General features: G+C 41.4%; 1 protein-coding gene across 1 annotated transcript in view; it reads left to right on the top strand.

The window, feature by feature from the left end:
• The window catches only part of LOC146822448 (uncharacterized), a 126,793-nt gene that overhangs the window by 93,782 nt on the left and 6,946 nt on the right, over positions 1 to 26,065 (top strand). The window contains 2 exon segments of the mRNA XM_085613555.1: positions 8,445 to 11,016; positions 11,018 to 15,530. Coding sequence (XP_085469681.1) covers positions 9,031 to 11,016; positions 11,018 to 14,755 — 5,724 coding nt within the window. The 5' untranslated portion in view covers positions 8,445 to 9,030 and the 3' untranslated portion in view covers positions 14,756 to 15,530.

Genomic DNA, 26,065 nt, shown 5'->3' with positions numbered 1-26,065 from the left:
TCAAATTCACAATGACATTTGGTAGAGAAAGTATTGATTTTTTGGATATAAAGTTTTTTGTGAGGGCTGGTAGAATACACAGCACCCTTCACAGGAAAGACACAGCTTGCAATGGGATTCTCCACGCTGACAGTGCTCATGCTCGGTCTGTTGTTAACAACATCCCCTACGGGGAGATGATAAGAATATGAAGAAATTGTAGTGATGATGACACATACCTTGATAACATCTCAGAACCCAGAAAGAGGTTTTTGCACAGAGGATATGCTAGAGAAGTTGTGGATAAAGCCATTGAGAAAGTTAAATGTCGCACCAGAGAAAATACTCTGCGTCCGCCACGCAAAAGGGATATTACAAAAGAAACTCCAGTCAGGTTTATCACACAATATAATGTAAACAGCTCCAAAATCTTTAATATTCTAAAGAAAAATTGGAGCATTCTTGGAGATATACCATCATTAAGGAGTTGCCTTACGAATACTCCATCAATAACATACAGAAGAGGGAGATCGTTGCGGAATGTCCTATGTCCTAGTTATGTGACTAATTCAAGTGAAACGTGGTTGGCCACTAAACCTAAGGGTTTTTTTACCTGTGGAATGTGTAACATGTGTCCACATGGAAAAAATAAAACCTTCAATTTTTGTTACAACACCACTGTATGATGTCATGCATTTTATAAACTGCAATACTACTCACGTTATTTACGTAATAGGTTGTAATTGTGACATCATCTATGTAGGGAGTACAGTCCGCCCTTTAAAAATTCGAATACAGGAGCACCGTAGGGCCATTGTAAATCAAGATCGGAGATATCCCTTGAGTGAACATTACAGGACAATGCACCCTGACAATGATATGTTTTGGTTCCATGCAATCGATCATGTCCCAATCAATAATCGAGGAGGTAATAGGGAACTTTTGGTCAGACAAAAGGAGGCAAAATGGATTTGCAGATTGAGGGCCGCATATGTGGTTCATAATACTGATAAAGAATTACCATTACTTCCTAGGTTAATATTGGCCCTGTTATTGACAAGGGAGTATTTCATTTTCTTTGGATCAATACTGCATTGCTTGATCGGACCTACCGATTTCTGTATGTGTTGTCATCTCCTTGGATGTACATATTCTGGAGTTTCATGATTATGTGTTCAAAAACAACTGTATGGTGCAAATTGGGAAGCCCCATATCTCTCATATACTGTTGAGTTATATCCTATTTCAATTTAACATTTCTGTGAATATGTGGTTTAGAGTTTGGCTATGTCCCAAAGATATTATATATATATCGCTCAGGCATAGTATATACGACAGTATGTGACAAATGATTGTCTGTACTGTCCTATTCTCTCTCTTTTTCTTCTTTCTTTTTTCTGTTTTCTGATGGTCTTTCTTCCTCTTACGAGTCGCCATAACATTCAGTATATTGTGTTCTATATATTTACTATGGTCTTGCCATTTTTGGTGCAGATGAATTTGGCATATTTGAGTGGCCATGCGAAGTGAATCATATTTTTTTAGGATCGGTTTCTAACCATGCGATCATTTGATTAGCCTCCTTTAATAGTAAGTAGTAGTTATATGATGACAATTTGGTTTTTTATTTGTATGACCGCCGTTATTAGTACTTTGCAGGGTTTTTTTGACGATTTCACATATACTATAATATTTTGTGACATCATTTATGATTTGATGCCTGCACTTCTGATCTTACAGTTTATATGGCTGTACGTTTCCATTTATAGGGTGCTCAAACATGAGGGAATACTGCTCCCTGCATTCCTTTGATATGGATTTTATATAATCTTATTATGTAGTAATTATTACTATTCTCTAAGAAAATTAATATTGATTCTTGGGGTGGTTATCATACTACTTCTCTGGCAGTTATACTCATTCCAAGATGGCCGCTATTTTTTGTACTTTAGAAATGTGTGTTTTCTTCTTCTATTTTATTATACTACTATACTAGTAAGCGCGCTGCCGCCAATTCTAATATTTATTTGGAAGTGGTGGTTTTGCGTTTATTATGTTGCTCGTTTTTCTTTGATTTAAATTTTTGGAATCTAAGTACTTGTTTCAGGCGGTAAGCTGGTATCATTTTGGGCTGTCTGTTGACGTAGATCGTTTTGGTGTATAACTCCCTTTTTATCCATACCCATTCTAAGATGGCCGCTTCCTTATTCAGATTAGAATTGTCCTTCCTTTTTATATTGTTCCATGGCTACGCAGCGTTACGTTTGGCCGGTATATTTAAAACCAACACGGAAATGGTGGTCCGTTTGCTGTGTCGTTTCACTGTCGGTTATCATGCCGTCCGTCATATGCTGAATTCGGAGGTAAGCATTCTCGAGTCTGGTTTGATCTGTGGCCATGAGAACTTTTTTGTATAGAATGTTATGGGTTTTTAACTTGTGTTAGAGATAGGGATTCATTGGCATTTTTTCAAATTGTGCATTATTTAGCCTGCTTTGAATTCGGTTTTGACACATTGCAGTGTTTATTATTTGTGCACGGTTTGATGCTTGACACGGGGTTTCTTGGTTGGCTTTAAATGGATAAGTGGCTTTTATTTTAAAATGCCTGGGAATAGGATTTGAGGAGTTTGTTATCTTGTTTGAACGACACTTTTGTGTTGAAAGCACTCTTATAATCATATGTTTTCTATGATATATTCGTTTCTGATGAATTAATATCTCTGAATGCAAGGCTTTGATGAATAGTTGTGGTGAAAATACTCTTTCTTTCTCCTTTAGATTCTGTTGTTCCAACAATGGACCTTCTACTATTCTGAGGGACTTCTCTTTGTAATGTATCCATAAAACTTTCTCAAGGGGTATTATCTAGACCTTCGTTTTTGAAGGTGAGTTTATTTTACATTTGTTGTACATTTTAGAATTGTGCGCTTGTGCCATATACTCAGTTTTTCAACTATGAAGCTATTGGGTTTTGTATCTTTATGTTACAGATGCTTTTTTGAATATTGAACGTGTGACACATCACACTGAGTTGTGAATAGTTTGAATCATACAATATGGAATAAGTATATATTCACGCAACTTACTATACGGTGAGCTTTTCCTTACTTCCCTTCTATTAACCCTACCTGTTTATATATTTTTTGTATTATACGAAGTTGTTCCGTCCTCTTTTCGTCTATCAGGTGGTAATTCTTGGAATATAAGCAGCAGTATTGTTTTTATTGAGATTTCTAGATATTTACTTTTGTTTCTCACGTTTCTTTCTTTTTCCTTTTTCTTTGTATCTCTATTCTGATATATATCCCAATGTTTTCAAATCGAAATTAGTGTAAGACTCTCCCATGTTGATGGTAATATGGGATGTATATATATGTTTTTTTTATCTTAGATAGATTTCAGATGTGAAATATTCTATGCACACAAATTTTAACACAATAATATGTGTATATATATGTATGTCAGGTTGGTCTTGTTATTTATTGATTTATTTTTAATGTTGTCATTATTAGTTATATTTATATGTCGTTTTTTAAGTGTATTGTCAGTATATATGTTGTTTTTTATACGTGTTTTTTATACATGTTGTTCTGTAATTGATTACAGCCCTGAAGAAGTTCCTGTGCTTAAGGAACGAAACGCGTTGGCTGTCCGCTATCTTTAACAATAAAGGAAGACTAAGAAATTTTTGGAAAATATATATCAATTTGGATTTTGTTCTTTTGAGTGCACCTTCCGTAATGTAAAAAAAAAAAAGGTTTACATGATGACTCCATGTCATTGAGAATGCGATTCATCAGCGCTGGGTTTTTCTTTTACAATGTCCTTCCCTTGAAGCAATTCTCACTGCCCCTTCTCCCCGGAGCACTTTCTTTGTCTCCTTCACCTAAAGCACTCTGCTTGCCTTGCCTTTACCTCCTCTCAGGCATTAGCCTTTGCCCCCTCTCCTAGGCCCACCAAGGCACTCTATGCATCTCTATCACCAAGGGTGACCCACTGGCATTGGTGTAAATTTAGGACGATGAGAGTAAAAATTCAGGATACCTATTTGCTACTTCCTAATGGGTTCGCGCAGAGATACATCACTTCGATTTTTCCACAGCTGTATGTGCTCACTGTATCCCTGCCTCCCTGCAATATGCTAGCTCTCACCAGTCATCTTCGCTCCCAATGTGTATCCATTGCTTGCACCCCCAGTCTCTGTGCCTTGAGGGGTGTTCATCCTCCTCTTCTTTTGCCTTGTTGATACCCCGTGCTCCAATGTTTGTCCACCCCCCAAATGCACCCCGTTTTGTTTATGTATCTCTACCTTCATAACCTGTAATTCCTGTGTCTGCTTCGGTTCACATTGTCTCACTGTAGCCCTGCTCATCGTGTCTTTGCTCCCCATGCATATGCATCCTGTGCGTCCCCAGTCTGTCTCCATGTTCATCCTATCATTACAACCTCCGGCTATGTTTCATTAGTCTGTGCACAAACCTACTAGTTACAACCTGGAATGTTCACTTTATTCTGCTTGTTGTGGACCCCTAGGGATAATTGCACCAGATTCATAGCAGCCACCCAACAGGGTGTTAAAAACCAGGTAAAATTAGCACCATCATACTGCTTAACGTTATTAAATACCCACAAATAAAATAATCAGGTGACTCTTATTCTCTTGGGTTCAATATGTCCATACCCAGCATTTCCCTTTATGTAATAAAGCATTCTCGTCATGTCCTTATTAACTGCATAGTATTCATTTGCTAAAACAAATCCAGGATTGCTTTAAACTGTATCCCAGTAAGCCCCATACACCAGAAACACAATCAATAAGCTTGCTTATAAATTAATTGTAAATCACACAATTGCCTTCACATCCATCCACTACTAAACGCATAAGTAAAACATATTTATGTTTACACTTATAGCTCCAACTCTAAAAATTGCGAGACCCATTGCATTGCAAATGCTTGTTCTCTCTTGATGTTGTGCAGCATTGGGAAAGCCTATATGTCTAAAAGGTGAGACTTCTTGACTTTGCCAATGTGTGTTTATTGTGGTTGTAAACCTCCTTTTTCTTGTGTAGCTCTGGTCAGAGCCTCTGATCTCTGGAGTTACACTATGTGAAAGATGCTCAGAATATTGTCCGGGTCCTATCACGGTCTCTGATAATATAAAGGACTCCCTTGCAGCAATTGATTATATTTCCCGCCATTATTGGGATGCTCTTTGATGTGTGGTTCATTCACTGGAAAAGGCTCTGTTAAACCTGACAGCCTTAGGGTGATCTTTCCCCAACTTTTTATCTGCCTCCCTCCATTTTCTGTGCTCGTTTTTGCTGGCTTTAGGACTCTGCACCTGTTACCACTGCTAATCAGTGCTAACGTGTTTGTGCTCTCTCCCCTAAACATGGTAACATGGGCTCATACTCAGTTGGCATATTTAATTTGCTTATGTCCCTAATAAAGTGCACTACATGTGCCTAGGGCCTGCTAATTATTGCTACTAGTGGGCTGCAGCACTGACCATGCCATCCACATATGCAGCCTGAAATCATGTCTCAGGCCTGCCACTGCAATGCCTATGTGTGAAGTTTACTGCCACATCGACTTGACATTTAAAGCTACTTGCCAAGCCTAAAACTCCCCTTTTATTACATTTAAATCGCCCCTAAGGAAGGCCCTTGGTAACCCAAAGGGCAGGACGCTATACTTCTATGTTTTACATGTCCTGGTAGTGACAAACAGCTAAATTACTTTTTCACTGCTGTAAGGACTACTCCTCTCATTGGCTAGAACTGGGAATTCCTCAGAATACATTTAAGCTTTAATTCCTGATTGGAAAGGAGAAAGCATTCGACAGGGTCTCCTGGGAATTTTTATGGGCAGTTCTCCATTGGAAAGGCTTTCCATTTTCCTTTATTAAAGCAACGCAAGCCCTCTATATTTGTCCTGCTGCCACAATTCGCATTTCTGGGAAGCACTCTGAGGAGTTTAAGATATATAGGGGTACGCGGCAGGGTTGCCCTTGCTCCCCTCTTCTTTTTGCTCTTTATATTGAGCCTCTGTTGATTAAAATTGAGCTAGATCCAGAGATTATACCAGTTAAACCTATGCAAGAATCTGTTAAAGTTTTAGCTTATGCAGATGACGTGGCTGTCGTAACAATGGAAGTGGTTAAAACGATGAGACGTATTGAAATCTTGACGTTTGAATTTGGTGTCGTGTCAGGCTACAAACTGAATTTACATAAGACACAAGTTCTTTTCACAGGTACTGACGTTTTAACAGGTGTTAATACAGTGACAGAGGCCGTTTATTTGGGCATTAAAATTGCCTCAAAGGTACAAACCATTGTTAATTTAAACTTTGACCCAAAACTAACTTCGTCTAACAAATTGCTAGAAAACCTGGATTATTTGCACTTATCCCTATATGGCAGGTGCAATGTTATTAAGATAGTTGTTTTTCCGAAATTTCTTTATTTATTTCGCACGATTCCACTTTTGTTACCCAATTCAATCTTTACAAGGATAGAAAGATTATGTTCTCGTTTTATATGGGGGTATAAGAGGACAAGGAGAGCCTTTAAAAGTCTTAATCTACCAAGAGCAAGGGGGGGACTGGATATCCCCCAATTTCGGTACTATTATTGGCCTGCTATGCTCCAGCATATGGGGATACTGTTTTTTGGAACTCAGTTGTATAAAGACCCAGCTGTTTTTCATTCTATATATGAACTCATTATGAGGCACGAATACCAGGTATTTATTTTCTAAGTTTTTTGAGCCAAGCTACTACAAAAGAACTCGCTTCAAGATTGTTGAGGCTGCAGCTGCAGTTTGGTGTAAAGCTCGCAAACACTGTATCTTAAAGGAATATAATCGTTATATGCCTCTTGGAATAACAGGGAAACTCCCTTTAATCTTCTGTGACTCAACTATTTGGAGATGGAATACTCATGGGATTAGTACTATTGGGGACCTTTTCCTAAACAATCATTTGATGTCTTTTTGTGAACTTCAAGAGAAGTTTGGGCTGCAACGTTCGGATTTTTTACACATCTCCAAATTCGAAGTTTTTTAGATAAACTTAATCTAAGAGGGCAGATTAGTTTGGAAAAGAACTTGATATTAGAATCTATAAAGGGGAGATGTAAGATTTCTCAACTTTCAAAAATTATTATTACAACCCAACAGGACGTCCTTGTTCATTTCGAGCAACGCTGGAATAGAAGACTGGGGATAGTAGATGTAGATCTTCAACTTGTATTTAGCTTAGTCGATGCTGTTCTTTTATCAGGCAGTTTCAAAAGCCAATACTATATGGCTATCTTTGATTTATACTATTCCCCAGCGAAGATACTTAAATGGAGAACTAATCGGGGGGATGTCTGTCCTAGATGTGCCCTAAGGGCAGCTGATTTGGTGCATATGCTCTATGATTGTCCTGTATTAGCCTCCTTGTTGAATGAGATAAAACGCTTTCTGAACTTAGCTCTCGGAGTGTCTCTCGACATCACAACTCAATTAGTGTTATTTGGATATGAGTTCGGGGTAAATATTAGGAAGCGCTCAACCCCTGAGAAGGAGTTTTTGCTTTTATGTATGGCTGTCTTCCGCCTATGTATTACCTCCCAATGGCTCAGTCCGGATTCACCGTTGTTTTCTATTTGGAAGGCTAAATTGCTATCTTTGTACAATTTGGAAATTGCTTTGTATAAACTCAAAGGCAGAAGAAAAAAGAAATTTGGGCTAGCATTATGGGCCCCAATAATAAGTTGGGTCTGATTGCTCTATTTTTTTTTCTCTTTGTGTATCGTTTATGTAATGACAAATGTTCTATGAATGTAAGATTGTAATTATCAATGCTGATTTAATAAATTATTTTAAAAAAAACGGGAAAGGAGTAGCCTTTTCATGTTGTATATCTTTGCAATGGTAATGAGAAATCCTCTTTACTGGTAAAGTCGGATTTAACATTACTATTTTAGAAAAGCAACTTTTAGAAAGTGGACTTTTCTCTGCTTGTACTGCTCTTTGTGCCTTACAGCCTGTCTCTAGTACACGTCTGGGCTAGGTGACCGACCCCTTTGTGTATTCCTTCTAGAGAGCCACAGACACTGCAACGGTTGGGTGTGATTTAGCACTTATCTGCATCCATCTGCATCCCAATGGGTCTTTCTGGGCAGATGAGAGGAAGGGGCCCACTCTTACCCTTCAGAGGGTAGTAGACTGACCACATACAAAGGAATGATAACTCCCTTTGGTAGTCTGGAGTGAGTGCTGGGATTGAAAGAGATACCGGTGCATGTCAAAACCACTCTATTGCATCTTTACATTGAAAGTGTAATCTAGAATTTCTTCAGTGCACTTGTCTATGTGGTCCGTTAAATGTCTCATTAAATGCCAATAGATTTTCGTGATGGACCTACCATGTAAGCTTATCCAGTGTTTTTTTAATATATTTTTTCTAACAGGTGAAAAAAATAAAGTAATGAACAAAAAAGGTGAAAGCATTAAACATCACTTGTGTAGAAAGTGATGTAAAAACAGTACACCTCGAAATTTCTTCCCTTGAAGGCTAATGCCTCGCCAAAGTCTTTTTCTACAGCAGAAAACCCAAACTGCCCAATGTGGTCTGTCCTTGGCTCTTAGGGATCACCTGATATACATTGATGAAATAACATACTGAAGCAAGTCTGATAAGGTTCTCACTACGAAAGAAGAGCTAACCTGGATCAGAAAGAACTTACAGAAGAGAAACCATATGAATATCTAGAAAGTGACAACACATTTATTAGGGAGAGAAAGAGCAAGCGCGACATCAGAAAATCATACTAGAGAAGAACCATATTGATGGACTGAGTGTGGAAAAGTTTTGCAATAAAAGACCTAATGCAGCATTAGAGTGTCCACGTAAAGGAGAAACCATATAAATGTACAGAGTGTGACAAAGCATTTATAATAAATAGAAAGCTAAAGCTCCATCAGAAAATCCACACAGGGGAGAAACCACATCAATGTACAGAGTGTGACAAAGCATTTATTAGAAAGTCATATCTAATGGAACATCAGAAAGGCCACACTGGGCAGAAAGCATATCAATGTACCGAATGTGAAAAAGCATTTAGAATAATTGGACAGCTAAAGCGACATCATAAAATCCACACTGGGGAGAAACCATATAAATGTACAGAATGTGACAAAGCATTTGTAACAAATGGAGAGCTAAACCGACATCAGAAAATCCACACTGGGGAGAAACCATATCAATGTACAGAATGTGCAAAATCATTTAAAACAATGGGAGAGCTAAAGCTACATCAGAAAATCCACACTGGGGAGAAACCATATCAATGTACAGAGTGTGACAAATCATTTAAAAGTAATGGAGAGCTAAAGCTACATCAGAAAATCCACACTGGGGAGAAAGCATATCCATGTACAGAATGTGAAAAAGCATTTAAAACAATTGTACACCTAAAGCAACATCATAAAATCCACACTGGGGAGAAACCACATCAATGTACAGAGTGTGACAAAGCATTTATTAGAAAGTCACATCTAATGGATCATCATAAAATCCACACTGGGGAAAAACCATATGAATGTACAGAATGTGACAAAGCATTTATAACAATTGGACAGCTAAAACAACATCTGAAATTCCACACTGGGGAGAAACCATATAAATGTACAGAATGTGACAAAGCATTTAATGCAATTGTACAGCTAAAGCGACATCAGAAAATCCACACTGGGGAGAAAGCACATCAATGTACAGAATGTGATAAAGCATTTATTACAATAGTACAGCTAAAGCACCATCATAAAATCCACACTGGGGAGAAACCATATCAATGTACAGAGTGTGATAAAGCATTTATAAGAAATGGAGACCTAAATCTACATCAGAAAATCCACACTGGGGAGAAACCATATCAATGTACAGAATGTGACAAAGCATTTATTAGAAAGTCATATCTAATGGAACATCAGAAAGACCACACTGGGGAGAAAGCATATCAATGTACAGAATGTGAAAAAGCATTTAAAACAATTCGACAGCTAAAGCGACATCATAAAATCCACAGTGGGGAGAAACCATATAAATGTACAGAATGTGACAAAGCATTTATAACAATTGGACAGCTAAAACAACATCTGAAATTCCACACTGGGGAGAAACCATATAAATGTACAGAATGTGACAAAGCATTCATTAGAAAATCACAGTTAATGGAACATCAGAATGTCCACACTGGGGAGAAAGCACATCAATGTACAGAATGTGATAAAGCATTTATTACAATAGTACAGCTAAAGCACCATCATAAAATCCACACTGGGGAGAAACCATATCAATGTACAGAGTGTGATAAAGCATTTATAAGAAATGGAGACCTAAATCTACATCAGAAAATCCACACTGGGGAGAAACCATATCAATGTACAGAATGTGACAAAGCATTTATTAGAAAGTCATATCTAATGGAACATCAGAAAGACCACACTGGGGAGAAAGCATATCAATGTACAGAATGTGAAAAAGCATTTAAAACAATTCTACAGCTAAAGCGACATCATAAAATCCACAGTGGGGAGAAACCATATAAATGTACAGAATGTGACAAAGCATTTATAACAATTGGACAGCTAAAACAACATCTGAAATTCCACACTGGGGAGAAACCATATAAATGTACAGAATGTGACAAAGCATTCATTAGAAAATCACAGTTAATGGAACATCAGAATGTCCACACTGGGGAGAAAGCACATCAATGTACAGAATGTGAAAAAGCATTTACAACAATTGTACAGCTAAAGCGACATCATAAAATCCACAATGGGGAGAAACCGTATCAATGTACATAATGTGACAAAGCATATCTTACAATTGTACATCTAAAGCGACATCATAAAATCCACACTGGGGAGAAACCATATCAATGTACAGAGTGTGATAAAGCATTTATAAGAAATGGAGAGCTAAAGCTACATCAGAAAATCCACACTGGGGAGAAACCATATCAATGTACAGGATGTCGACAAATCATTTAAAAGAAATGGAGAGCTAAAGCTACATCAGAAAATCCACACTGGGGAGAAAGCATATACATGTAAAGAATGTGAAAAAGCATTTAAAACAACTGTACACCTAAAGCGACATCATAAAATCCACACTGGGGAGAAACCACATCAATGTACAGAGTGTGACAAAGCATTTATTAGAAAGTCACATCTAATGGAACATCAGAAAGGCCACACTGGGGAGAAAGCATATCAATGTACAGAATGTGAAAAAGCATGTAAAACAATTGTACAGCTAAAGCTCCATCAGAAAATCCAAACTGGGGAGAAACCATATAAATGTACGGAATGTGACAAAGCATTCATTAAAAAGTCACTTCTAATGGGAATTCAGAAAGTCCACACTGGGGAAAAAGCATATCAATGTACAAAATGTGAAAAAGCATTTATAACAATTGGACAGCTAAAGCGACATCACGAAATCCACACTGTGGAGAAACCATATAAATGTACAGGATGTAACAAAGCATTTGTAACAAATGGAGAGCTAAAACAACATCAGAAAATCCACACTGGGGAGAAACCATATCAATGTACAGATTGTGACAAATCATTTAAAACAAAGGGAGAGCTAAAGCTACATCAGAAAATCCACACTGGGGAGAAACCATATCAATGTACAGAGTGTGACAAATCATTTAAAAGAAATGGAGAGCTAAAGCTACATCAGAAAGTCCACACTGAGGAGAAAGCATATCAATGTACAGATTGTGAAAAAGCATTTATAAAAATTGTACACCTAAAGCGACATCACAAAATCCACACTGGGGAGAAACCATATAAATGTACAGATTGTGACAAAGCATTTGTAACAAATGGAGAGCTAAACCGACATCAGAAAATCCACACTGGGGAGAAACCATATCAATGTACAGAATGTGCCAAATCATTTAAAACAAAGGGAGAGCTAAAGCTACATCAGAAAATCCACACTATGGAGAAACCATATCAATGTAAAGAGTGTGACAAATCGTATAAAAGAAATGGAGAGCTAAAGCTACATCAGAAAATCCACACTGGGGAGAAACCATATAAATGTACAGAATGTGACAAAGCATTTATTAGAAAGTCATATCTAATTGAACATCAGAAAGACCACACCGGGGAGAAAGCATATCAATGTACAGAATGTGAAAAAGCATTTAAAACAATTGTACAGCTAAAGCGACATCATAAAATCCATAGTGGGGAGAAACCATATAAATGTACAGAATGTGACAAAGCATTTATAACAATTGGACAGCTAAAACAACATCTGAAATTCCACACTGGGGAGAAACCATATAAATGTACAGAATGTGACAAAGCATTCATTAGAAAGTCACAGCTAATGGAACATCAGAAAGTTCACACTGGGGAGAAAGCATATCAATGTACAGAATGTGAAAAAGCATTTATAACAATTGTACAGCTAAAGCGACATCATAAAATCCACACTGGGGAGAAACCGTATCAATGTACAGAATGTGACAAAGCATATCTTACAATTGTACATCTAAAGCGACATCATAAAATCCACACTGGGGAGAAACCATATCAATGTACAGAATGTGACAAAGCATTCATTAGAAAGTGTCATCTAATGGAACATCAGAAAGTCCACACTGGGGAGAAAGCATATCCATGTACAGAATGTGAAAAAGCATTTAAAACAATTGTACACCTAAAGCAACATCATAAACTCCACACTGGGGAGAAACCACATCAATGTACAGAGTGTGACAAAGCATTTATTAGAAAGTCATATCTAATGGAACATCAGAAAAGCCACTCTGGGGAGAAAGCATATCAATGTACAGAATGTGAAAAAGCATTTAAAACAATTGGACAGCTAAAGCGACATCATAAAATCCACACTGGGGAGAAAGCATATAAATGTACAGAATGTGACAAAGCATTTGTAACAAATGGAGAGCTAAACCGACATCAGAAAATCCACACTGGTGAGAAAGCATATCAATGTACAGAAGGTGCCAAATCATTTAAAACAATAGGAGAGCTAAAGCTACATCAGAAAATCCACACTGGGGAGAAACCATATTAATGTACAGAGTGTGACAAATCATTAAAATGTAATGGATAGCTAAAGCTACATCAGAAAATCCACACTGGGGAGAAAGCATATCCATGTACAGAATGTGAAAAAGCATTTAAAACAATTGTACACCTAAAGCCACATCATAAAATCCACACTGGGGAGAAACCACATCAATGTACAGAGTGTGACAAAGCATTTATTAGAAAGTCACATCTAATGGAACATCAGAAAGGCCACACTGGGGAGAAAGCATATCAATGTACAGAATGTGAAAAAGCATTTAAAACAATTGGACAGCTAAAGCGACATCATAAAATCCACACTGGGGAGAAACCATATAAATGTACAGAAGGTGACAAAGCATTTGTCACAAATGGAGAGCTAAACCGACATCAGAAAATCCACACTGGTGAGAAAGCATATCAATGTACAGAAGGTGCCAAATCATTTAAAACAATAGGAGAGCTAAAGCTACATCAGAAAATCCACACTGGGGAGAAACCATATCAATGTACAGAGTGTGACAAATCATTTAAAAGTAATGGAGAGCTAAAGCTACATCAGAAAATCCACACTGGGGAGAAAGCATATCCATGTACAGAACGTGAAAAAGCATTTAAAACAATTGTACACCTAAAGCGACATCATAAAATCCACACAGGGGAGAAACCACATCAATGTACAGAGTGTGACAAAGCATTTATTAGAAAGTCACATCTAATGGAACATCAGAAAGGCCAAACTGGGGAGAAAGCATATCAATGTACAGAATGTGAAAACGCATTTAAAACAATTGGACAGCTAAAGCGACATCATAAAATCCACACTGGGGAGAAACCATATCAATGTACAGAATGTGACAAAGCATTTATTAGAAAGTCATATCTAATGGAACATCAGAAAGATCACACTGGAGAGAAAGCATATCCATGTACAGAATGTGAAAAAGCATTTAAAACAATTGTACAGCTAAAGCGACATCATAAAATCAACAGTGGGGAGAAACCATATAAATGTACAGAATGTGACAAAGCCTTTATAACAATTGGACAGCTAAAACAACATATGAAATTCCACACTGGGGATAAACCATATAAATGTACAGAATGTGACAAAGCATTCATTAGAAAGTCACATCTAATGGAACATCAGAAAGTCCACACTGGGGAGAAAGCATATCCATGTACAGAATGTGAAAAAGCATTTAAAACAATTGGACAGCTAAAGCGACATCATAAAATCCACACTGGGGAGAAACCACATCAATGTACAGAGTGTGACAAAGCATTTATTAGAAAGTCATATCTAATGGAACATCAGAAAAGCCACACTGGGGAGAAAGCATATCAATGTACAGAATGTGAAAAAGCATTTAAATCAATTGGACAGCTAAAGCGACATCATAAAATCCACACTGGGGAGAAACCATATAATTGTACAAAATTTGACAAAGCGTTTATAACAATTGGACAGCTAAAATAACATCTGAAATGCCACACTGGGGAGAAACCATATAAATGTACAGAATGTGGCAAAGCATTTATAACCAATCGACAGCTGAAGCGACATCAAAAGGTCCAAACTGGGGAGAAAACATATCAATGTACAGGATGTGACAAAGCATTTATAATTAATGGAGAGGTGAAGCAACATTAGAAAATCCCCACTGGATCATGTTCGGCAAATAATTTCTCTTCTGGACTGGTCTCAGGTCTCTAAAGTTCCAATAGGGGTGGCCCTGTTGGATGCATTCGACAGGGTCTCCTGGGAATTTTTATGGGCAATTCTCCATTGGAAAGGTTTTCCATCTTCCTTTATTAAGGCTGTACAAGCTATGTATATCTGTCCAGCTGCTACAATCTGTATTTCAGGCAATCATTCTGGGGAGTTTAAGATTTATAGGGGTACTCGGCAGGGGTGTCCTTGCTCCCCTCTCCTGTTCGCTCTCTATATCGAACCTCTTTTGATTAAGATCGAGCATGATTTGGAGATTACTCCAGTACAGCCTGTGACCGAGTCTATAAATGTTTTAGCCTACGCGGATGACGTGGCTGTTGTTACACTGGATGTTCCCAACGCAATGAGATGCATCGAATGTTTGACATCAGAATTTGGTGCTGTGTCCGGCTATAAGCTGAACCTACACAAAACCCAAGTTCTTTTTACTGGCTCTGATGTGTTATCCGGTGTTAACACAGTCACAGAGGAAGATTTCTGACTTAGCCAAGTTGATGGTGAGACCCGAGTATACTCCAAATCGCAGCACCTTTGCTCAATAAGAGGGAGAGGTTAGGATACCGTACAAATAACATCATGTTATCAGCATAAAATGAGGCCACTAGCGGACCCCGGTGGAATCCCAGCCCCCGGTGGATTTGTCTCTCCTGGATATGCCGTGCCAGGGGGTCCATGGCTATAAGAAATAGCAAAGGTGAGAGGGGGAAACCCTGTCTAGTGCCTCGCATGAGAGGGAATTGGGGGGGGGGCTATCTCATCATTCAATTTGAGATGAGCGGCCGGGGCAGCATATAAAAGTCTAATTAAATTGACAAAGCCATTCAGGATCCCCAGCTTCTGTAACACCGCATGTAGGAAAGGCCATTAGAAAGAATAAAATGCCTTTTTTAGTAAGATTGCTGCCGCTGGGAGGATGGGGTCAAGCTGGTTAATGGCTGCAAACACTGCATGCAAGTTTACCGTAGTGGAGCGGTTGGAGACGAATCCTGCCAGGAAGGGGCATATGACCTTGTCAATTGATAAAGAGAGGCGGGTGGCCAGGATTTTGGCCAAGATTTTGTAATCTTTATTAAGAAGCGACAGTGGCCCATGTGATGAGCAGCTTTAGGATATTTTGCCAGGTTTGAGTAGGAGTGTGATTATAGCTTCTTGCATAGTAGGGGAGAGGGTTCCCACCTTCAGGGCCTCAGCATATACTTCAAGTAAGCTGGGGCCAATATGTCTTTGTAAGCCTTGTAGTATTCACCAGTTAGGCCATAGTTGCCGGCGAGGTCATTAATTGCTAGCTTAATTTCATCCTCGTCGATCGGGGCTGCTAGGAATTGGCATTGTTCCTCATCTATCCATACTATGGCTATTTCTTCCAGGAAGTCTGCGAGGGCCTGTCCTTGTGGGGGTTCGCACGCTGCATATAGTTTGGTAAAATAGGTAAGGAAAGCAGTGATAATTTAATTTCCCTTCTGCAACGTTACCTCATTCTCAACATCTAGCTGTGTGATATATGCTGACTGGTGCTGGGGGCATAATAGTGTGGCAAGTTTTCTACCAGGCTTCTCTCCTTTACCGGAAAATCTCGGTTAATGTACAGTCTATAGTCAATTTAAACTTTGAACCCACCCTAATCTCAACAAATAAAATGTTAGAGAACTTGGATTACTTGCATCTATCATTATATGGCAGATGTAACGTTATTAAGATGGTAGTCTTCCCGAAATTTCTTTATTTATTCCGTACGATTCCACTTCTGGTTCCTAATTTAATTTTTACGAAAATCGAAAGAATATGCTCCCGCTTTTTATGGGGGTACAAAAGAACAAGGAGAACCTTTAAAAAATTAAGTTTAGCCAAGGAGAGGGGGGGATTAAATATCCCTCAATTTCAACATCATTATTGGATGGCTATGCTACAACATATGGGAACTTTGTTTTTTGGTGCACAGTCTTATAAGGATCCAGCTAATTCCCCATCTATCTATGAACTTGTTTTAGGCCCAGAAGCTAACTATATGTTTTCTAAGTTTTTTGAGCCCAGTTATTACAAAAGGACACGTTTCAAGATTCTAGTTGCCGCTGCTCTAGTCTGGTCAAAAATTTGTCAACATTTTACTTTTAAGGAATATAATCGATATACGCCGGTGGGAACACCAGGTAAACTCCCTTCAATTTTTTGTGACTCTATAATGAAGAGGTGGAGCGCCCAGGGTGTTAGATCCATTGGTGATTTTTTCATAGAGAAACAATTAATTTCATTCGTAGAACTCCAAGAAAGATTTGGGTTGCTACATACAGACTTTTTTAAATATCTCCAAATTCGCAGCTTTTTAGACAATCTCGATTTAAAAGGACAGATCAGTCTAGAAAAGAACCCGATATTAGAATGTATAAAAGGGAGATGCAAGATCTCTCAACTTGTCAAAATAATGACCGTATGTCAGCAGGACGACCTTGCTACACATGAGCACCGCTGGGAGACGAGGTTGGGGATAACAGGGGTCGACCTGCAAACCGTATTTAATTTAGCCGATCGGTTACTATTTTCAGGTAGACACAAGAGCCAATACTTTATGGCCATCTATGACCTATACTACTCTCCAGCTAAGATAGCTAAATGGGGGACAAATCGAGGGGTCCTCTGTCCTAGATGCACTTTAAATGCCGCTGATTTGGTGCATATGCTATATGACTGCCCCGTTATTTCTAGGCCTGGGCGGCAAATTCCGTTCCGCTCACGGAATTTGCGGTATTTGCTTAATTTCGCGCTCCGCGGAGAACGCGAAATTGCTCAAAAGTCTGCTTTCCGCGATTTCGCGAAATTTTTGCTTGTTCGCGTTCTCAAAATGCATGTTCGCGCGATATTTCTCCTCGAGCACGCAAACAGCAATTGCGAACAGAAAAAAAGCATCGCGAACAAGCAATTCCGCGTGTTCGTGGAATTTCTGCGTGTTCGCGGAGATTTTTTACCGTTTCGCGGAGATTTGCGTAACGCAATTCCGCAAATTCCGCCCACCCCTAGTTATTTCCCCTTGGCCTAAAGGAGATACAAAGCTTTTTGAACACAGGTCTAGGCATTTTAGTTAATTTGTCACCTCAACTAGTGCTGTTTGGTGTTGAGTTTGATGCAAATGTCAGAACTCGATCAGTTCCTGAGAAAGGATTTCTGTTTTTATGTATGGCTATTCTCCGACTATGCATCACTTCCCAATGGATAAACCCCGACCCACCGTCTTTTAGTATGTGGATGACTAAACTACTTTCTCTGTATAAGCTGGAAACCGCTTTGTATAAACTTAAAGGCAGGGAAAAAAAGAAATTTGGACTTACACTATGGGCTCCAGTTATGAACTGGATATGATTAATTGTGTTATTTTTTGTGCTAACTCCCACTGTTTGTAACTATGACTGACTGTCTTTATTAACATTATGAAACTGCTATATCATTAATGCTGATTTTCTAAAAATTCAAAAATAAAAATTTCAACAAAAAAAAAGAAAATCCCCACTGGAGAGAGACCATTCACCTGCACTGAATATGAGAAGGCATTTATTCGAAAGTTGCATCTTATGCAACATCAGATAGTCCACATAAGAGAGAAACCCTATGAATGTGCATAATGCAAAAAGACATGTATTACTAGGCAAAGATAAATACTACATCAGAAATTCCACACTGGTGAGTAACGATATGGCTGTACTGAATGTGAATTAGCAGTTATTACAAAGCAAAGTTTAAAAATACATCTGAATGTTCACACATGAATGAAACCATATAATTGTACAAAATGTGACATATAATTTATTCCAAATGGAGGGTGACCATTCAACTGCACCACATGTGACAAGGTATTTATTATAAAGGAAGTGTTAAAGCAATATCAGCATCCACACTGGGCAGAAACCACATGAATTTATAGAATGTAACAAGGGATTTATTACAAAGCATAATGTAATACAAGATCAGGAAGTTAACACAGGGGAGAAAACATATGTATGCACTGAATACCACAATGCATTCATTATAAATGGAAAACTTAAGCGACATCTGAAAATCTACATGGCAAGAAATCCAATGTATGTACAGAGTTTAATAAAGTCTTCCACAGGAAGAATAAGCTAATGCAGCATATACAAATCCACACTAGGGAGAAACCCTATTAATGAATAGAATGTGACAAGGGATTGATTCCAAAACAAAATGTAATATATCAGAAGGTTCACACAGGAGAGAAACTCCATACATGTATTGAATGTGACCATGCATTCATAAATGGAGAGCTAACTCGGCATCAAAAGTCAACCCTGAAGACCGCACTGAATTTAGCAAGGCATTTATTGACAAAGGAGAGTTAAAACCGCATCAGAAAGTCCCCACTGAGAAAAATCTATATGAATCTACAGACTCAATCACTGGGTATTGAGCGCTGCAAATCATCAGTGAAGTTCTCAAGGCGCTGGGTGAGGAGTTGTTGTCCTGAGTGGCCGATCAGTTCAACAGCCAGTTCTTGACCTTTCTAGATTCAGTGATGAGGCAAATCTCCGGTGCAGGGGGAGTTCATTCCAGGTCTTTGCAGCCAGGTGGGAGTAAGAGCGACCTCCGTTACTGGTGCCTGAGACTTAGGGAGTTTAAGCTAGGAAGAGGTAGGCGGAATGCAGGTGTCTGGTGGGGAGCCATCAAATGATCTTGCGGCGCATGCGCATTGTGAGGAAACAGATGGCAGAGATCATGTTGATTTGCTTCTCATATAGAGAGCTTGTTGTCCAGGACAATGCTGGAGTCACGGGCATGGTCGGTAGGGGAGGGGAAGAAGCCAGGTTCTGCTGACCACCATGCGGTGCTTCAAGGAGATGCATGGTTACTGAAGATGAGGACTTCTGTCTTGTCCGTGTTCAGTTTTAGACAGTTGTGCTTCATCCAGTCGGTGATGTTGGCCGTGCACCTATGTAAGTTTTCTCTGGAGGTAGTGAGGTGGGTCTAGTCGGTGTAGATAACCTTCAGCCCGTGCAAACTGACCATGTTGGCTAGGGGTGTCATGTAAGTGTAGGAGAAGGGGGGCTAGGCTAACGGAGGATCCTTGTGAGGTGCTGCAGATGATGTCCTTGGGTTCAGGAGTTGGGCGGGAGTCTGAGTTTTTATAGTGAGGTAGGAGGTAATCCATTTGAGGGCATTTCCTTGGATTCTGATGTGGTGGAGCTTGTCGATCACTATTTGGTGGGAGACCATGTTGAAGGCAGCTGAGAGGTCAAGGAAGATGAGGGCTGCAGTCTCACTGAGGTCCAGGAGGGCTCTGATGTCATCTATGGATGCTATCAGGGCAGTCTCTGTGCTTTGATTGACTCGGAAGCCAAACTGGGAGGAGTTCAGGAGGTTGTTGTGCTCCAGGTGTCTGGTCAGCTGCCTCCTGATCGACCTCTCGAAGACTTTGGCCGGGAATGTGAGCAGGGGTATCAGTCAGGAAATCTTCAGCTGCTCTAGGTCTGCTGAAGGTTTTTTCAGGAGGGTTTTCACTTCTGCGTGTTACCACTCTTCCAGGAAGGAGGCCATGGCGATGGATCTGTTCAGTGGTTTTATGAGCTCTAAGCTGATCGTCTTGCTCCTGAGGTTAAAGATAAGGTGGAGCATGTATCAGTGGGTACACCAGAGTGTATCAACTTCATTGTGGAGGTGGTGTCTTGTGCGATGATGAGGTCCCAGGAAGCGGCCTAAGGTGTGTGTTTTCGATTAGTTCTGGAGGTGGATGCTTGTTATGTGGGGGTTAATCATTTCTCCAAAATCTGTAGCTCGTACCTCCATTTCTTTTCCACAGTCGCTATGGAAGTGGCTATATTGGTTAAACAAGGCTTATGGTTCAGGCCTGTGGACACGTTCTGTGTGGTTGTATAGGGGTTGTTGGGTTCGGTACACATTACATTGATCAGTACATATGGGCCGAACTTCGACCATCCTGCTTTGTTTATTTTTCCCACTAAAGTTAGAAACAGACTTGTGGACCCTTCCCCCTCGCTTTGTAATATGTGGAAAATACTTTAATGCAGCAAGCTAATTTGGATAGCACCGGCAGCAGGTCCAGGTGACACACCGAAGCGCAGGAAGATCTATGCCATGGGATATTATGCACCAGTGCAAACTGCTAGACTTGTACCGTGTTGAATGCCCTAATTCTAGAGTGTATACATTCCATAGTACATGGAATATCTTCCAGGATAGATTTCTGGTTAGAATCTAGAGATGAGATGGGCTGGGTTGAAATTATAACACATTTACCTAGGACAGTGTCCGATCATTGTCCGGTTCTGATGGCTTTGAGCATCGCCAGCTATCTGGGGATATATAGAATGTAGAAGCTGTGACCATCTGAGCTGTCAGACCCAGTCTTGGATCAGAAAGTCGACAAGTGATTTAAGTTTGAAATCTTTTTTTATTTAAGTATTAACAAACAAGATGTAGTGAGACATCGGCCTAAGGCATAGGTCGGCAATTGTCGTTTTGCTTCGCAGAGCATCAAAATAACATAAAATAAGAACTTCCCCGACTCCCTCCCTATCCCCCTTCCCCTCCCCTCCCGCATCCTCCCCCGTTCCAGATGCCCGATCAATAAGGTGAAAACAGGCCCAGCACACCATAGCACATTCGAGTAGTGTTCAGTTTGCGCCTTGACTCAGTTCGGTAAGGCGGACCAACCGTAGATATCAAGGGCAGGAGAGGTTGCAAAATTCAGTGCACAACAGGGAGACAAAGGGGCACCACACATCAGCGAAGGAGACCCCATCCCCTTGAAGTGAAGAGGTAATGCGTACCATGCAAAGAACATACCACAATCGGTGTAGCCATCCCTGTACATTAGGTATGTTGTCTGTGCCCCAGTGTGGTAATATATTTTGCAATGCCGCTCCTTGGCTATGCCCATTTGCCTACCTTTGCGAGACTTGAGGGGATAGGCAGTCTGTCAGACACCCCCAGGACCACATACTCAGGGAAGCGTAGGAGCGTGGTGTCGAAGTGGCTGTCAATCTCGTCCAGCATCAGTGTCCAATAGGTGGCAAGCACAGGGCGTTCCCATAGCAGGTGCAAGAGCGTGCCATCAGAATCACATCCCTTTCCTGCAAGTGGGCGAGCGGTCAGGGTCACTCTTGTGAAGTTGGGAGGGCGTAAGGTACCAGTATGTCATGATCTTGGTGCCCGTTTCAATGCTATTCATGTTACATGCTGAGTGTCTGTCTCGGTAGTAAATATCTGCCCACTCTTTCGGGGTCAGGGTCCAACCTATCTCCACCTCCCACCGTCTTTGGCCTGCAGATTTGACCAACTGTTCGGGGGCGCAAGATATGGTAGAGTTCTGTGATAAGTCGCTTTGTGGAGTGTTTCGAAAGCAGCCAGCCAGAGGGACCTCTCCGCTTCCAGTGCGGATTTAGGGTTGCAGGACCCAGTGTCGTATTTGCAAGTAATGGTAGCGCTCCGGTTCTGGCACATGGAAGTCAGACTTAAAATCCTCAAAGGAGTGAGGGCCTTCGAAATCAAGAAAATGCCTCACAGACCTGCGTCCTGTTGCGTCCCAGTGGCTAAACGCATCCCAATTAAGGGCCGGAGAGAAATCCGGATTTTCCGTGATGGGGGTGAGGGGAAAGTCGTCAGACCATTGTGGGTAGCTGTCACGTCCCAGGCTTTCAGTGTGGCACGGGCCACAGGGGAGCCATATAGTCCCATGGGTCTGTGGGCCTTGCGAAGGAAGAGGATTTTCCAGAGAGCCTTTTCCGCGAGTGCTCGCTCGATGAAGAGCCAGCTCTTCCCAGACTCAGGTTGACCCCATTCCAAGAGAGTCGGCAGTTGCGTCGCTTTGTAATAACGATCAAGGTCGGGAATCCCCAGCCCCCCCTCATCATGAGGTCTGTAGCTCAGATCCCTGTTCATCCGTGGCCTCTTCCCTGCCCAGACAAATGTGGCAAATTCAGATTGTAGCTGTTTGAAGACACCCGGGGTGGGGGTGGGGGTGGCTACAGGTAGGATTTGAAAGCGATATAGGATTTTGGGAAGTATGCTCATTTTGAGGGCCACTATTTTACCTAGCCGTGGGAGAGATTAAACGGTTGCCACTTTTGGAGCTCCTGTCTCGTCTGCCGCAGTAGCCGACAGTAATTAAGGGGCGTCATGTCCACAATGGATAGGGACAGCGTAATGCCCAGATAGGGCATAACCTTTTGGTCCCATTGGATAGGGCATGCCTGAGCTAGGACCATGATGGTAGTCTGCTTCAGTGAGAAGCTCAATGCTTGGGACTTAACTACGTGGACTTTAAAGCCAGAAGCTGCTGCAAATTCCTCCAGTTGGGCCAGAAATGCTGGGACTGAGGTGTGGGGGGACTCAAGCCTGGCAACAACATCGTCAGCATAAAGGCTAACAGTGTGACGGTCTCCTCCAAAAAGGATTCCCTGGATCAGCCGGTTCTCCCGTATCCTCTGAGCCAGGGGCTCCATGTAAAGAGCGAACAGCAGGGGGAGAGCGGGCAGCCCTGCCGTGTACCCCATGTGATATTAAAAGGTTCAGAGGTGAAACTGTTCACTCTAACAGTAGCAGATGGGCGGCTGTAGCCACTAAAGACCCACCGGCGAAAGCGGCGTCTAAACCCAAACTTCTCCAGGACAGTCTCCAAGAAGGGCCAGTGGACCCTATCAAACGCCTTCTCAGCATCTATTTATAGGAAGACGCGTTGCTCGGAATGTCTGTGGGACTTATCTAAGAGGTGTAGTAGTCATTTAGTATTGTCACTGCATTGCCTGGTCGCAACAAATCTGGCCTGATCCAGATCTAAGAACCCCGGCATCATGGGCCCCCAGTCGAGCCGCGAGGATCCCTGTAAAGATCTTGAAGTCGATGTTCAAGAGAGATATCGACCTGTATGAGGCACAATATCTATTATCTTTACCGGGTTTGGGCAGCACTGCCACTGACGTCAGAAGCATTGTAGGTGGTAATTCCCTAGTATTGTCTATAGAATTAAAAAGTTGTGTCAATATTGGGCCAAAAGGGAGCAAAATATTTTATATAAAAGGGCAGTGAACCCGTCCGGGCCGGGGTATTTAAGAAGTTTGTCGAGCAATAGCTGAGATTACTTCTTCAAGTCTGATAGGACTATCCAGGGCTGCTTCCTGGTCTGCTGTCGGCTTGAAGAGTGTCACGTCTTGACAATACCTAGAGGGGTACTGATCGGGCAGAGTACAGAGTGGCGTAAAAGTTTTGGAATGTGTTTGCTATGTCCTCGCCCCGTGTATGTTCGACGCCTTCGTCAGTCAGGATGAGTGGGACTGTTACTGCCTGTCTCTGTGTGCAGTTCATGGGCCAATAGTCGGCCGCATTTGTCCCCCCATATAAAATGTATGCTTCAGCCAAAGTGCAGCATACTCCGCCCTATAGAGATGAAAGCTGGCCAGCTGCGACCGAGCCGCTTTCAATTTCCTCCCAAATTCGAGGGGCTCCCGTCCTTTTATGGATCCCTTCTAATTCAAGCACTTGCTCAGAGAATTTGTCTCTCTTGTCTTTACGGGCCTTATTGTCTGCAGCAGAAGTGGCTATGAGATCGCCCCGGGCTACTAATTTGAGGGTTTCCCAAAGGGAGACAATAGTGTCATGCGTGTCGTTGATAACTAAGAAGTCTTCCAGCATTTTTGTGAGGCGCGTGACTACTTCAGGGCGGTGGAGGAGTGTATCCTTAAGTTTTCCGGAGTTGGTGCTCTGGTGATGGGGGAAAACAATAGGGTCGTAGTGAGAGCCGCATGGTCTGAGAGCGCTTGAGGTTCAATGACTGAGGACTGCGTTATTTGGAGGAGAAAGCAGGACGTTAGGAAGTGGTTGAGCCGTGCGTAAGTCCCCCCAAGCATGAGAGTAAAATGTGTAGTCAAGTGTATGAGGGTGGAGGTGGCGCCACAGATCTACTAATCCTATGTCATGCAGCCATCAACGGTGGGCTTTGGAGAGAGCCCTCGTCGATCCCTGCTGCTGTGCGGAATGGTCAAGCTGACCATCGAACATGGTATTGAAATCAACCCCCAATGAGCATTTGTCACTTATTGCTTTGTGGAGAAATATCTCTTGTCCCTCATTAAGAGCGTATATGGTGGCCAGTGTCAAGATATGCCCTCCTATGGTCACCAAATGTGCCAGGAGCCGCCCCTTAATCTCCATCAACTTGGCCTCCACCCTCCCAGGAAACTTACGCGCAACCAGGATGGCTACCCCAGCCGTTTTGGTGGGTAAGGAAGAGTAATACTGGTGTGGGACAGCCTTAGAGCTCATTCTGTGGGTGTCACTGTGCATCAAGTGGGTTTCCTGCAGTAGGCAGACATGGGCCCAAGAAGTTTCCAGATAAGACAGGATTGCTTTACGCTTAATTGGGTTGTTAAGCCCCTTCACATTCAGAGTAAGAATTTTAACACTCATCTATACTATGTGGGGGGAGAACAGTGCTCTGCATGAGTCTAAAGGCCAGACTAACGGTAGGTCTCTGTGAAGGACGGTAGCCCACATGATGCACATATAGTATGCATGGGTAACTAACCTGCGTGCGCTCAAAAGAGATTCAGCAAGGGGGAGGAGATCCCAACTTAGAAAAAATAAAACCCAGAAAAAGCAAAAGCAGAAGAATCATAAAATCAAAGTCAATGTCCAGAGCTTCCTGCTCCTAGAGAAAAGGGTGCTTGTGGCCCGGAGCTCCCCGCTCCCACCAGAAGGCTCTTGAGAAATGAACAACTCAATCGGCTAGAAGTGAGGGTGCACTTTCAAAGAGTTGTACAAATGACAGAGGTCTTTCTCATTCTGAAGATGCTCCTGCGAGGGATGACAGCACTGCTCGTTGCGCCTCAGCCACATTGTCTCGATCAGGGCGCTCACGGATCACGGGGCGTAATGGTGGTCCAGCCATGAGCGCTTCGGCGTCTGCGGGGCCGCGAGTTCTAGCTCGGTTGGTCCAGTGCTGGTTCCTCAATGCTCAGGAGCTTGTAGGCTGCTGAAAGTGAGCAGATTTGCCTCAGCTCCCCCTTGTAAGAAAAGATCAGATGAAATGGATGCCCCCAGGAATACTTTATGCCAGAGTCGTGGAGGTGGAGTGTGATGAGGACTTACGCTTGAGCAGCATGGAGGCAGCCAAGTCCTGGAATAAAGTGGGAGTCTGGCCCTGGTACGTGATGGTTGGATTCCGCCGAGACTCGCGGAGGATCATCTAATTTAGTTGGTAATTGTGGACCC

The sequence above is a fragment of the Triturus cristatus genome, chromosome 6, assembly GCF_964204655.1.
Source record: "Triturus cristatus chromosome 6, aTriCri1.1, whole genome shotgun sequence".
Taxonomy (NCBI): domain Eukaryota; kingdom Metazoa; phylum Chordata; class Amphibia; order Caudata; family Salamandridae; genus Triturus; species Triturus cristatus.
Note: the sequence above shows the minus strand (reverse complement) of the source record. Positions and strands in the feature narration are given on the sequence as shown.